The 14917-nt window shown below is 35.9% G+C and overlaps 1 protein-coding gene across 1 annotated transcript in view; it reads left to right on the top strand.

The window, feature by feature from the left end:
• LOC121373563 (high mobility group protein 20A-like) overlaps positions 1-14582 on the top strand; it is a 33020-nt gene extending 18438 nt beyond the window's left edge. The window contains exons 6-11 of the mRNA XM_041500245.1: positions 141-255; positions 3168-3217; positions 5711-5786; positions 6635-6850; positions 9639-9777; positions 13938-14582. Of these exons, the coding sequence (XP_041356179.1) occupies positions 141-255; positions 3168-3217; positions 5711-5786; positions 6635-6850; positions 9639-9777; positions 13938-13953 (612 nt within the window). The 3' untranslated portion in view covers positions 13954-14582. The remainder of the gene's footprint in view (positions 1-140; positions 256-3167; positions 3218-5710; positions 5787-6634; positions 6851-9638; positions 9778-13937) is intronic.
• Positions 14583-14917: the final 335 nt, after the last annotated feature.

Consider the following 14917-nt stretch of genomic DNA (forward strand, 5'->3'; position numbering starts at 1 on the left):
TCTAGTAATCTTACGTTTCCGACTCAAAATTGGGGCTTCGTCAACGCATGAAATTGTGCTAAATTCACAGCCTGATGTCAGCTTTTTATATTGCATGGTGATTGACAACAATTTTGATGTTTTGTTTGTGATTTTCACAGCGCTTTCTTGACGAGGCTGACAAAGATAAAGAACGCTATCTGAAAGAAATAGAAGCTTACCAGAAAACCGAATCATACAGAACTTTCAAGCTGATGCAAGAGAAAAAGATCAAAGGTTGGTAGATCTTTCAAACAGTAGGGGCCGATTTCATATGTCTGGGTTTCGAAACACCGGGTTATGTCAAAACCTAGGTTTAACACTGGTTTACGTAAAACGGTGAAAAACCTGACCAAGACATACACTCGTGGTGTATTTCACATGTGTGTGTTTTACCTGTGTTTACAAAACCACGCTTTTTACATGGGTTACCCGCAGATTTGGAAAGGGACATTAGCGAGGAATAGCTTACACTTCATCACTTTGTAGTTGAAACTCGTTACCGGTATATTATTAGCATTCGCGTTCGAGATGGAGGATTAGCTACCCCCTCCCCTGCCCCCCACCCCCACCCCCACCCCCACCCCCAAATGTGAAACAAATCTTCCCATTCTGTCAAAAATGATGGACATATTTAGGAAAATGAGCTGGCCTGAAAACGTTTCACCATGTATTTCCATCATTTTACTCACAATATTAGTTATAATCCATGTCAAATGCTTACAGAACCCTACATAGCTGTTGGTAATAATGCAAAAACGCTTACAGAACCCTACATAGTTGTTGGTAATAATGCAAAAAATGCTTCCAGAACCCTACATAGCTGTTGGTAATAATGCAAATATGAATAAATGTTTTGTTATTGGCATTTCCCTTTAATTCTAACATAATATTAAAAAAAAAAAAAGATGGGACACGTACGCCTAACTTATGGTCAAATTTTCAAAACTGTGGGCTTGTTCCCCCTTTATTAAGATGAGACAAACACGAAAGTATGTCATTATAAGACTGCAGTCTATGATAGACATTTATTGCTTTGATACCGGTGGTAACCGATCAACTTTCATTACTAGTACTTCCTGTTTTTGTGCAGTTCATACACCATAAAGAAAATGTATATTTTTACTAATTTAGTAAATAACTATATTTATTGCCCCAGTAACTACTCATAACAGGGAAAATATTTTCTGTATTTTCTCAATGAGAAATATTCTGCAGTGGTGTGACGTACAATATTACTGGATGATTTGACGCTTACAAACCAATGACTTTGTCGGTACTAAATACAACATTATCGCGATTTGGCAAACACACAAAATGATGTCATATACTTTAATGAGTTTGCGTTCACGACTGTTTTAATATTAAATTTATAACAAAATGTCGTGTTAACACAAATCATTATTTATATTTTTAGCAGAATAATGATAATTTTGTTTTTGAAAATTATCTGTGAACATGATTAAAATGCAAAGTTATAGCAATACCCAGAATAGTGTGTAAAGTGGTTTACATTGTTTCTATAGCCTACATGTACGTGCATGTGCGCCTAAAATAAAGGCGTTTAGAGAAAACATAGCTGGGGTAATAAATAGAATAGCAAACTCAGTACCAGTTATTATCAATGTATGTCCCGAGTGAAATAATTTTCATTTGTCACTAAAGTTCGCGACAACTAAAAATTATTTGATTCGAGACATAATTTTGATAATAACTGGTATCTCGTTTATTATTCTCTATATATCTCAGGCGCTTTGTTGTTCATTCGCCACAAACATGGTGAAGGGGTGGATCTAATTATACAGTCATGCTAAAAAAAAACAGGCAAAAGGGCATCTTGTCTAAAGGGGGAGGGGGTTCGAAACCCCCTACCCCCACCCTGTATTCGTTTCTGTACAGTGGCGTAGGCAGGATTTTGTAAAGGGGGGGGGGGAGGGGGGCACCTGGCAGCCAAGTAAACAATGATATTGAGTACGCCACTGATCACCCCTAATTTTGCCGGGATTGGGGGGGGGGTCCTGCCCCGGGGGGGGGGGGGGGGGGGGGGGGGGGGTCCTGCCCCGGCTATGCCACTGTTTCTGTAGTGGCTTCAAATAATCTCTAAAATACGTTCACATTTCATGGCTCTGCAATACTGACATAAAACACAATTTTGCTGCCGAAATTATCCATGAAGAAAAGTTCCTTTGAGCAAACCCAGCGAAAAACCACCTCAAGGGCAGGTTTAAACGAGCAATACAATTGTAACCCAGTGAAATGCACAGTAAACATGACCCAGGGTTTAACCTAGGTTTAACCCATATGTTTCCAAAACCCACCGATAACCTAGACATATGAAATCGGCCCTAGAACTTTCAGTCTCCAAAAGAAAAGGCTCCAGCCAGTGCGCCACAACTGGTACATCAAAGGCTGTGGTGTGTGCTATCCTGTCTATGGGATGGTGCATATAAAAGATCCCTTGCTGCTAATCGAAACGAGTAACCCATGAAGTGACGACAGCGGGTTTCCTCCTTCAATATCTGTGTGGTTCTTAACCATATGTCCGGCGCCATATAACTAAAATAATGGTGGCCCAAAAAATAATAATAGATGTTGGCAAATTATGGTAAGTGAACCATGAACCACGAGCAAGGTTTTAATGTGGAATAAATAAGACGAAATACAAATATTAATAGTGGCTCATATGTTATAGCTCTAAAGAAAATTGCTCAAATAATATTATTTGGGCAACTAATGCCATTATTTTTTAATATTTAAGTCGCCCAAACGGGAAATCCGAAGGCCTGAAAATAGAATTATGTATAGGTTGCAGTTTGTTTAAATTTTTGCCCACTGCGAAAATAGAAAAACATGAGATGGCTGTATTTTCTATATTGCAAAAAAATGTACTCCCTCAAATAAAACCTGTTTTACAGTATTCTAATTCTTACATATCTTTAAAAAAAAAAGTCTTATCTTTTGCAACAAAAATATATTTGTGTGTTTGCAGTTAATTTATGCATTATTGGTAGCAATCAATATTTGTAGTGTTAATTTCAGTGGATAGTTTGTATCTGGTGTGGAGGTCATCACCATGGAGCATGCAATCGGATGTCATTAAAGTCATATTGAGCAACATTTGTCATAATGTCTTATGTGGTTGATTTCAGGGGATTTGGAAGACACAGATACACCAGGACTGAATGGCTCCACTATAGATGTAAGTTGGTTTTCTCGCATACAGTGCAGTAAGCATGATGTTAATATATTGACTTCCAAAAGAAACTATACCAAGTCTCTAAGAGACTACTGAAGAAAACAAATTAACATGTTACAGATTTAAAACATGTATATTCATGAGATTGGTGTTTTGGCATGTCGGGAACAAACTATTGTTCCATAAAGCAGAAAGATATTTAACCACCCTTTTATTTCCATTATCCAAATTATAAAGAAAATTAAATCATGTTTTCTTGGTATAGTTTATTTTGAACGTCAGTATCGTTTTTTTTCTTTATTTTCTTTTTTTTTTCTCAAGATTGTGGTTTTTATATATTATTTTGTTGATGCAGTATTTAGCAGTAAAGGGGTTGGACGTAGCCCAGTGGTAAAGCAGTCGCTTGATATACAGTTGATTTTGGATCGATCCCATTGGTGGGCACGTTAACAGGGCTTCTAGATTATGATAGCCCCACTCCCATAGCTAGTGATATTCAGTGTTGGGCTAGTAAATAACTAATATTACCATGCCCAATGGCTAGTGAAAACAAAAGTTGTCAAATACTGCATTTTAGTCTATTTTTTAAATATGAATATCCTGTAACCCACTCCCCCCCCCCCCCCCACACACACACACACTCCCCCCACCCCCACACACACCCCAATCTTAATGTGTTTAAGCTCCATCTCCCTCTTTAGGTGACAGATCAGATTATTACTATTAATTAGTAAAATTGTATTTACTTAAAGTAAAGTAGGGCTAGTGGATTTTTAATCGTGGCTAGTAAATGTTTTAAATTACTGATCCCATGGCTAGTGAAGTTTATAAAAATTCTAGAAGCCCTGCGTTAAAGCCGCACACCCTAGTTCCATCCAGCGAAAATAAATTATAATTTGGTTAATCTACAAACCTGTAACATACTTCGATCACGTTTTTATCAAATGGAGTGAAAAAGCAGGTTTTATATCGATAAATACCATGGGAATCCCCATGTCCCAATTGCTTAAAATAATTTTAAAAGTTAGTATTCTGATGTCACCGGTAGATGTTGCTCGAAGCACAACAATGCCTACGTCACGACAAATTTCACAGACTTGGGGTGCGTTCCTTTCACCTCTCCTGGACATGTTCCAACTGTTCTGTCCTGGTTGTATCCCCTCTCCAGATATCGTAAGACTTAGCAAAATTATTGGTTTTAAGGGTTTGTAACATTTTGTATTGAGACACTTACTTGTCTGAACTTTATTGTTACTGAAAATGTTCACGAACTGTGAAGAAAAATCTCACAAATGAACAACAACAAATCGGATGTTGATTGCGTGAACCGTGCACGAGAAAACAAACCGAACCAAAATGATAACGGTCACGTGGTATACCAACGTCTGTGACATTGAAATGGAAATATCCCCTCTAAAAATAGATTAGACCTTGTCTGCTCCACGGTATTTTCTCGGAGGCCCGTGCCATTTTATGAAATACGAAAAATGCATTTTGTGGTATTACAAAAACCAGGATTACCAAAAAACACTTCAGGTGAATGGAAATGTATATTCTAAATAATAAACGGTAAGTAAAGTGCAATTTTATTTGTGAAAAAATGGGTTTAATAGCGAAAAACAATGCCGTAATGGTTAACAACTAGCCATAACTAGGGTGTGTCCCTTTAAGCTATTTCTCTTTCTAGCCAATTTTCCACAACTGGTATATCAAAGGCTGTGGTATGTGCTATCCTGTCTGTGGGATGGGTCTTATAAAAAATCCCTTGCTACTAATGGATAATTGTAGCGGGTTTCCTCTCTAAGACTATGTGTTAAAATTTCCAAATGTTTGACATCCAATAGCTGATGATTAATAAATCAATGTGCTCTAATGATGTCATTAAACAAAACAAACTTTAACTTTATTTAGCAGTAACTGCAGTTTCCAAATGTTAACTAGTAAACACGTAAAATTTACTTTTTGATAATTAAATATCCGTTATATTATGTGAGAATGGCTTCGCCAATTCACTATTTACAGATGAAGTTTTTTGCTTATAACCTAATGAATGTAAAAGAAATAACAGACAATACTTAATTTATTATTAAAGGGACATACCTTAGTTTTTAAACACTAAGGCATATTTTTTACTCTTAGAGCCGTTTTTGATAACTGAAATCATACTTTACTTAGATTTTATTGTTTAGATTATCCATTTCCGTACATTCGAAGTGTTTTTGGTCATCCTGGTGTTTTTAATATCACAAAATGCATTTCTCATATTTTTAAAAACGCGCGTCTGAGAAGTAACAGTTAAGGAGTCTATTTTTAGAGGGTATTGCACCATTTCAAAGTCCCAGGCTCATGTTTCACTCAATTGTAACTTTATCCAAATGTGTTACAGGTTTGTAGATTAAATAAAGTTAGTGTTAATTTTCACAGGTTGAAACTAGGGTCTGTCCCTTTAAGTATTAAAAAGTGGAAGATAACTGTATATTTGACCAACCATTTCAGCTAAATCCCGACGAAGAGGAGTCAGGAACCTTCGACATTCCGATCTTCACTGAAGACTTTCTTGATCATAATAAAGGTAAATCAGTGTGCTCTAGTGGTGTCGTTAAACTAAACATACTTTAACTTTATAATAAAAGTAGGTTTTTTCACATTATTATTGCAGGATTTATTTTACTTGCTTCTTTCTTTTTTGTCTCGCCTTCTTGAACTGAAAAGGCGAGATAGGTAGATGTTTGCGTTAAAGTTTAGTGTTAAAGTTTTGCCTTTGGATCAGTTTTACACAAACTATAAGACACAGGGCACTGAAATGTTGTTTATGGTTGCACCCATGGATGTTCATCATAGTGCAGCGAAACCACCTCGATGGATCCATTCAACTGATTGTTTTTCTCTCGTTCCAACCAGTGCACCGCAACTGGCAAAGGCCGTGGTATGTGCTTTCCTGTCTGTGGGAAAGTGCATATAAAAGATCCCTAGCTGCACTAGAAAAAGTCAGAATTAGCAAATGTTTGACACTCAATAGCCAATAATTAATTAATCAATGTGCTCTAGTGGTGTTGTTAAACAAAACAAACTATCAAACTTTAATGCACCGAAATTGTTTACTGTGGGCAATAAATTTAATTTCGCAAACTTCTTGATTTTGTTTGGCATAAGAAAGTTATTGATATCTTGTACAAAAAATTTAAATTATTATATTAATTTTGTACTATACTCTTCAACGGGGCAACTGCGTGATGCATGTGCAAACTATTGAATGTGTTTCGGTGTATTGATAAACAGACCTGAACGTTCTTTACTAGGATGTCTGTGGTCAAAACGTATGTTCAGTCTAATAGTTGATATTAACATTAATATTTCAGGTTCCCCTACTTTTTTTGAAGAGTATATAATAAATAATATATTGAATTTTTTTTGATGTAGCACGTGAAAACGAGTTGCGACAACTTCGAAAACAGACGACAGAGTTGGAGGAGCAGAACGCAATTCTCAGCAAACACATAGAGAACATGAAACTGGCTATTGAGAAACTAGAAGTAGAAGCGGTTCAGCAGAGGAGTACGAACATGGCACTACAGAGTCATCTGGAGATGTTACGTACAGCTCTGACCACCCACTTCTCAACTGTTCCACTACCAGGTCGGTTTACATTACAATATATCGGGCTGTCCAGTGGTCCTACTTTTTCCTACTTTTAGGTTTTTGTCTTATTTTGCCTACCTTTTCTTCAAAATACCTTTTCTTTTCCTACATTTTTGTTTCAAAATACTGCAAATTGCTGTTAAAGTGTGCATACCTTGTGTTATTATAAAAGTCAACAGTTATGGGAAAATTTTATTATTTTTGGCAGCAAGATATATTTTCAATTTGTGGCATCATATAATCTCAACATATTAAAATTACACCCTGAAAGCCAACAATTTTTCCAATGATTAATATGATTATAATGTACAATGTGTATGTATCACTTAAGAATCTATAATACATTATGGAAAACTTAAATTAATCATGTTAGTCTGATTTACAATCTAATTAAAATTAGCTCCACTATTACATGTGGATCTAACACCAGCCAGTTGGAGCTCATGTCCACCAATCAAAACCGTACTTGCAGAATCCTGCCAGTGATTTAAAAATAATTTGAAAACATTCCGAATTATCCTGAGGGTATACGACATGTTTCGTGTGAATTACGAATGCTTTAAAACATGTTTTATTTTATAAAATAAATAATTTGTAATGTAAAACTGAAGACTGATTTTTTTTTTTTTTATTATAAATAAATAAATAATTTTTAATGTAAAATTGAAGACTGATAACCCACCCCGTACGTATTGGTATGGTTCACTGTACTGCGGCCACTAAAATAGACTCGCCCGATATGTTTAGAATTTGTATGCTCCCAAATAACGTTATAAAAGGCGAAGTGTGATTGGTCAATATTTAAATTATTATTTGCAGACGAAATGTTACCTGGACATTGGGAACTACGCAGTGTTGTTAGTTTTAAAACACTGGCAGGATTCTGCAAGTAAGCTTTTGATTGGAGGACATGAGCTCCAACTGGCTGGTGTTAGATCCACATGTAATAGTGGAGCTAATTTTAATTAGATTGGTCTGATTTACTGTGCATAAGCATCACTATGCATGTACAAATATGTATATTGATTAATACCGTGTACAATAATTTGAAATAACTCTATAATCAATGTCCTTTAGTGGTGGTGTTAAACAAAACAAACAACCTTTACTTTACTAGTAGCGGTTTTGTTGTGTTTAATTTCGTACAATGCAGGTAATGATCATGAAATTTCTTTTACAAGGTCACATACAAAAACAATAATAGGTGCGTTGTCCAATAATTCTATGATGTGTATAATGTTTATACATGTTGATATCACAGTAAACGCGTACACCAACAAAAAACGAATTTAGTAAAGCAGGTTTTGTTTTTGTTAATAGCATAGCGACATACTTGCAGACATTTCTACTTTGTGTTTCACGATACTACCACATGATTTAAAGCCAAGGACATTGACCTTGATAGAGTCAGATTTCTAGTACATGTGATCGGTTGATGGGCACCTGAAACAAACATACACCGATTTAATTTCAACTCAGTAATTCGAATTTACCGAGTGTAAAGCATGTATATTTTAAAATTAAATTTACATTAGGGTGATTTTGATGTGTGTTTTTGGGGTTGGTTTTTTTGATGGGTTGCTAAGATTCGAGTCAGTAGTATAATAAATGACGTGTTAACTATATTTGGGTACAAAACAATAGATGTTGACGTTTTCTCTCTCATGACATTATTATTATTTTATTATTTTTAAATAAAGAATTTGCAGGTACATAACCATATTATGATATCATAATAAATGTGATAACCCTGTGTCATGTGGTTGTTACACTTAATTTCTTTTTAGTTTAAATGATTTACAAATACATGTAGGCCTACTGATAATATTTTTGTGAGAGTTTTATTAGACATTTTACAGTTAGAATTATTAATAACAATACCATAGTTGTTACATTGTCTATTCACATTCAGTTCACAGGTTTGTGTCCATGGAGAAATCATATCATTCTGCAATGAAGACTAAAATTATTATATTTGTTTTAAATGAAACACAATAAGCACAAACAAATCAGTTTCAAGTCTTTATTCATAAATAGTCAACAGATTATCATGATTCAGAATTTTAATGCAACATGATATGCATATAATAAATACGTAAGCAATAGATACATGTGTTAATGGTGTTTCTTTTTCTTGTGTAAGACTGCCATGGCCCATTCCTTCATCTCTGAGAACAACCATCATATTAGTTAAATTAGGATATTTATTTTAAAAACACAAAACTGTAACTCTTACGATATTTAATTTAGAAAGCATTACTCCTCAAACTTAATCATGTTCATGGGTGCAATTCCTCTCAGTCTCTTGCCTCTAATTGGATTATTTTGATGGGTGCAATTTTTCCCTCCTCTGTATTTTGACAAGTGTGATTTCCACCTCCTCGTAAGCATTTTGAGGAGTGCGATTTTTAGCACTCTGTGGTTTTTCAAAAACGAAAGTCTGCTTTACTAACAGCTGTTTAATATAGTTCAGTGTGTGATTTTGAGGAGAGCCTGAGGCTCGCAAAAATCATGTAGGACTCTCTAGCCTGGCTAGCATACGAGCCCACATGGCTCGTAAAAATTATTTGTACAAATTATATTGATTCTTCGAAGTGACAGTCAGCATATATCTCAAAATACTGGGAAACCAGTTTTGAATAGCAATCTTTTCCATAATTTCATGCAAAACATTTAGAAGATTTGCAAATAGGGAGACCTTATGACACTTAAATGTTTTAAACCAAAATCGCACACTGTAGTTTGTACAGTATTAAAAAACAATTTCATTTTCTTTCTGTTTCAGGCACTAATGAAGTTCCGACACTCGAGACGATAGATACGTATATGACAAAACTGCACACCATAATTCTAGACTCGCCGCAGGACCACGAATCACTCATCTCAACTGTGCGAGAAATCATCGGAAAATTAAATATTGAAGGGTAAATATTTTACTTTGATCATTTTGAATATTATGTTGATCACTGGAAAATTAAACATTGAAGGGTAAATATTAGAGCTGGGCGGTATTGAAATTTGAGGTTCGGTATCGATATCGGTATTTTGGGAGTGATTTATCTTGGTATCGGTACGGTATTCGATATTGACACTGAACCGATGCCGATGCCGATATCAAGCAGTATTTTCGGTATACTCGGCTTTAAATACATGCCTGACTTAAGGTTGACCTACTAATTTCATCTAAATAAAATTAAATTCTATACACAAGGCTCTCATCTGATTATATACCCAACCCATTTTGCGTTCATTATATATATTTATTATATACATAGCAATGAAATGTATAGATCTATGGAAACCAAAAAAGTCATATCCGGTGAAAAGTCATATTTTCACTGTATTTTAGCTACAGTGAAAATATAGAAATCGTATTTACTTTTTTGTAAAAGTGCATGATTAAATTATCTCCCTTTGTCTCGTTTCTTCGTATTTAAATTTGATGATTACCAATGCATCTGATCGTATTTGAAAAAATTTGAAATGTTTTAAAAAACTACCTATAAAAAAGGGATGCGAAGTGCAATTACAATAAAATATCTAAAACTCATTGTCATCGAGTGTAAGTGTAAGAATTTTAACGGCGTTCGGCTCGTTTTGTTTTTGTGGGAGTTTTTGGAGGATCGCTTTGTCAGGTATGTTTGCACCGCAGTATTGTTAAATAAATGTTAATAAAGATATATTTTATTCAAATTTCTTTTTAAAAGTCTATGGTCAAGTAAATTTTCTGGCAAAGTTCCATAGGAAGAAATATATCATGACATTACGTGTTTTCGATAGGATAAGCGAAAGATATTACCAAAAAGCAAAAGATATTGTCAAAAATTAGGAAATATGTATATAATAAATAGACCATTTCATGGTGTTTTTTTCGAATACGATGTTTATGTCAACGAGTGATGTGTGAAAACCACATCACTCGTTGACATAAACATCGTATTCGAAAACCCCCATGAAATAGCCTCTATATATTGTTAATGCTTTACTAATGGCGGGAAACATTTTTCAATACCAAAATTTCGGTATGGTAAATCAGTATTGACATGATACCAATACCAAACGGTATATATGGTATACCAACCAGCTCTAGTTAATATTTTACTTTGATCATTTTTAATATACTCTGTCAAAAAAGAAACACATAGGTGATAGGGAAAGAAGAAAATTGCTTGATTTTACAAAATATTGTGTTTTTGCTGACTGACCATGTTTGTTAATGTTCCTGGAATGGGACAGCATGCCCAAATGCACCCTAAAACAAATTTAACGTACGTTGTGCGACAATTGCAGGAAATCGGCGTGAAATGGTCAGATTTTGGCAAATGCACGTGAAACTCTGGAAAAAGATTGGGGTAGTGATAGGTATTTAAAACTGCCATGCTCGCAATGATGCCTCATTTCCATTTCGACATAGATGAGTTACAAGATGCCAGGACTAAGCCTGCCAAATCGAAACATTGCAATAGGCCGCCTCCAGTTAGGTGAATCGCAGTCAGCAGTCGCACGCCACATGAACGTCCATCAGAGCACCATTTCACGTCTCTGGGACAGGTACCAGCAGTTTCTATCAGCTGAAGAGCGGCCCAGACGTGGAAGACCTCGCATAACAGCTGCAGCACAAGATCGCTGCATCCGGGTTCTGCACTTGCGTCACCGAACTGCCATAGCAACGAACACTGCTGGACGCATACCTGGTTTGAGAAGGGTGTCTGCACAAACCATTCGGAACCGACTTCGAGAAGCTGGTTTACGGGCTAGGAAACCATGTTGGCCCCGTCCTGCAACATCAACATTTACGTGTTCGCTGGTGCACGAATGTACAGGGGTGGAACTTGGGGAAACTGTTGGTGATTATGGTTCAGCGATGAGTCACGTTTCCTGTAGGGAGCCATCTCATACACTGGCAGAAGTGAACTTTTGTTCATACAAGGCAACCTGACAGCTGTATGCTACCAGGATGAAAATTCTTCGCTGTCACATGCTTCCCATTTTGGATCAACAGAGAGAACTCTTTCAACAGGACAATTCCAGGCCGCACACGGCACGTGTAACAATGGACTTCCTACAGAATGAGAACATTAACGTGCTGCCAGTGCCATCAAGATCGCCAGATCTCAACCCCATTGAACATCTATGGGACGAACTGGACAGACGTGTATGCCAGTCTGACCCGGAGCCTCAGATGCTTCCGCAACTGTCACATGCACTGCAGGAAGAATGGGCTAGGATTCCACGTGCCTGGATTTAGAGACTCATTCAGTCTATGCCTAGGAGATGTCGCGCAGTGATTGTTGCTGCTGATGGCCACACAAGGTACTGATTTCAGCACCATCGTGTGACGCTGTTTGGTGATGAAAATGCCTCCACTGCCGTCTGTCGCGCAGTGATTGTTGCTGCTGATGGCCACACAAGGTACTGATTTCAGCACCGTCGTGTGACGCTGTTTGGTGATGAAAATGCCTCCACTGCCGTCGGTCCGTAGCAAGAACATTGTCACATACTCGTGTCAAATTTTACTGTGATAAGATTTTAATTAACGAAGTTATGCCACTTTGTATTATAGAGAGAATTCCATGAATATTTCGCCTATGCGTTTCTTTTTTTGACAGAGTATATTATTTTAATCACTTGAAAATTAAATATTGAAGGGTAAATATTTTACTTTGATCATTTTGAATATTATGTTAGTTACTGGAAAATTAAATATTTTTAATCAAGTGTGAAAGTTTTAATTTGATGCTTTTGGAATATTCTGTAAATAATTGGAAAATTCAGTATTGAAAGGTAAATATTTTAATGATGCTTTTTGTAGATTTTCTTCTGTATTATAATTAGAAAATTAAATATTGAAGGGTAACTCTTTTAGTAGATAATTTTGAATACTCTGTAAGACATTAAAAAAATTAAATAATGAAGCGTAAATGTTTTACTTTGATGCTTTTTTAATATCATGATGAATAATTGAAAAATTTAAATGGGTAAATATTTTAATTTAAGTCGTTTTTAATGTTAAGCTGTAAATTGTTGAAAAATTTAATATTGAAGGGTAAATGTTTTAATAATCTTCTTATTGAAACATTTACCCTTCATAGATCCTGTGCAGAGTTACTTTAATACTATTTATCCTGCAACCAGCCTTTCTATTAAAGGGACATTCCTGAGTTTGCTGCAATTTTTAAGATGTTATCGACTAAGAGACTTTTTAACGATTGTAATTACATATCAGATATATTTTCCTGCATAACATATTAGTGGCTGTATATTAAACATGTTTCTGATCATTCTAATATTTGTACTAGGTTAAATTTCATTTTATTTCCTAAAATATTTGTTTTCGTATGTGCGAAATTATTTGAAGACAAAATCCAGTTTGGGCTTCTTAACAAATATTAAGACGACCAGAAACTTGTTGAATATACAGACACTGATATTCTAAACAAGAAAATATATTTAATATGTAAGTTTAATCGTAGAAATATTTTATTAGTCGGAAACATTTTACAATGCAGCAAACTCAGGAATGTCCCTTTAACAATAGGATGACGGATAAAGCAAAGTCATATACTGCTACTAGCAGGATATGACCTTTGACATCACTTATGTGACCTCACACACATAGCAACATTACAGAATCGCTCATTTCACCAATGTGGCTGAAATAACAGAAATAACAGCTTTTTCCCTTAGTTTTTATTATCTGCAGGATAAAGATAATAGCTAGTTAATGACGTCAGATATCTGCTTTATCCTGTTCAGGCCGAAGGAGAATTTCCTATTGTTACTTTCACAGAATAAAGCAGATATCTGATGTTATTATTTAACTTCAACCACTGCAATTAAAAAAAACGTCCACGGCAATAAACAATGTGGAATTTTTTTTTAATATAGTCCACAGCAAAAAAAGTGCTGTGGGGAATGAAAAAGTCCACAGCATTGCCGATTGCTGTGGACAATTGCAGGGGTTGAACCTTTACTTATGCTTTTTAGCTACATGTTTGTTATAGTGTATAGATCTAGACCCGGCTGAAAAAAATCTTTGTGAATATGGGCCTTATTTTTAATTTTGTGCTTGTTTGTATTGCAGGTCTGACAAGTTATGACAGCACGTTTTGTGTATTATCCAACACACTTCGTTGCCAGGTAGCCCGTCGCTATTAGCAACCTGGGATTTTCGGATGCTGGTTTTATTTTGCAAACCAGATGGTTCTGTCTCTGTGTGCTGTCTCATAAGACCATCCTTTACTGTTAGTGTCTCTTTCGTGGTGCACGCCTGTCATGGGTGCAGGTGTCGACTTCCGCCAGCTCCTCCGTCCAGGACAGGGAAGGGTTTTTTTTTTTTTGGTGGGATGGATGGTAGAGGTGGTTGCATGTTCAAGGGAGCACAAGCAGCCCGACCAGGGTCGGTAGCGAGCAAGGTTTAGTTTTGGTACTAATGAATTTGTCCTGTAGTATCAAGTCCAAAAAGAAACAGGTTGCGTAGTTTGGGTGAAGTTAAGTTTGACGCATAATTTGGAGCGGTTCATCGCAATTAAAAAATTAAACTTAATTGATTGAATTGACGTAGCTCCTTGCTGGAACCAATAAAATAGCCCAAACCTAGTACCAGGTTTTCTGCCAGAGGGTAAAATGGGTATGGCGCCATACCCAAATGTTTATTATTTTTAAGTTAACATTTTCACAAAAAATAATGACTCTTTATCATTACTATATGGTTTTCTTAACCCTAACCCTAAACTTAACCCATTTTCTTTCTGGGGGACCCCCCCCCCCCCCCCCCCCCCAATACCCCCTGCTGACTGGTTGCATTCAATACCATAGCCTCATATCCAAAAATGTCTTTCTGGCAGAAACACAGCCAACCGTTTTATAGACCAGCTGCTATCTTCTTCTTTTCTCCTTCTCTCTCTCAATCATTCCTTATTAATGTCCGATCACAGGACACAAAAACATCTGTTTAGTGATGGTCTTATGATGATGCTCATTATATTAATGCGATTATGTATTTTGTTTTCAAACTGAATGAAATGAACTGTTATGTAGTTTATTTGATGAAATAAATGAAAA

The sequence above is a fragment of the Gigantopelta aegis genome, chromosome 5 (assembly GCF_016097555.1).
Source record: "Gigantopelta aegis isolate Gae_Host chromosome 5, Gae_host_genome, whole genome shotgun sequence".
Lineage (NCBI taxonomy): Eukaryota > Metazoa > Mollusca > Gastropoda > Neomphalida > Peltospiridae > Gigantopelta > Gigantopelta aegis.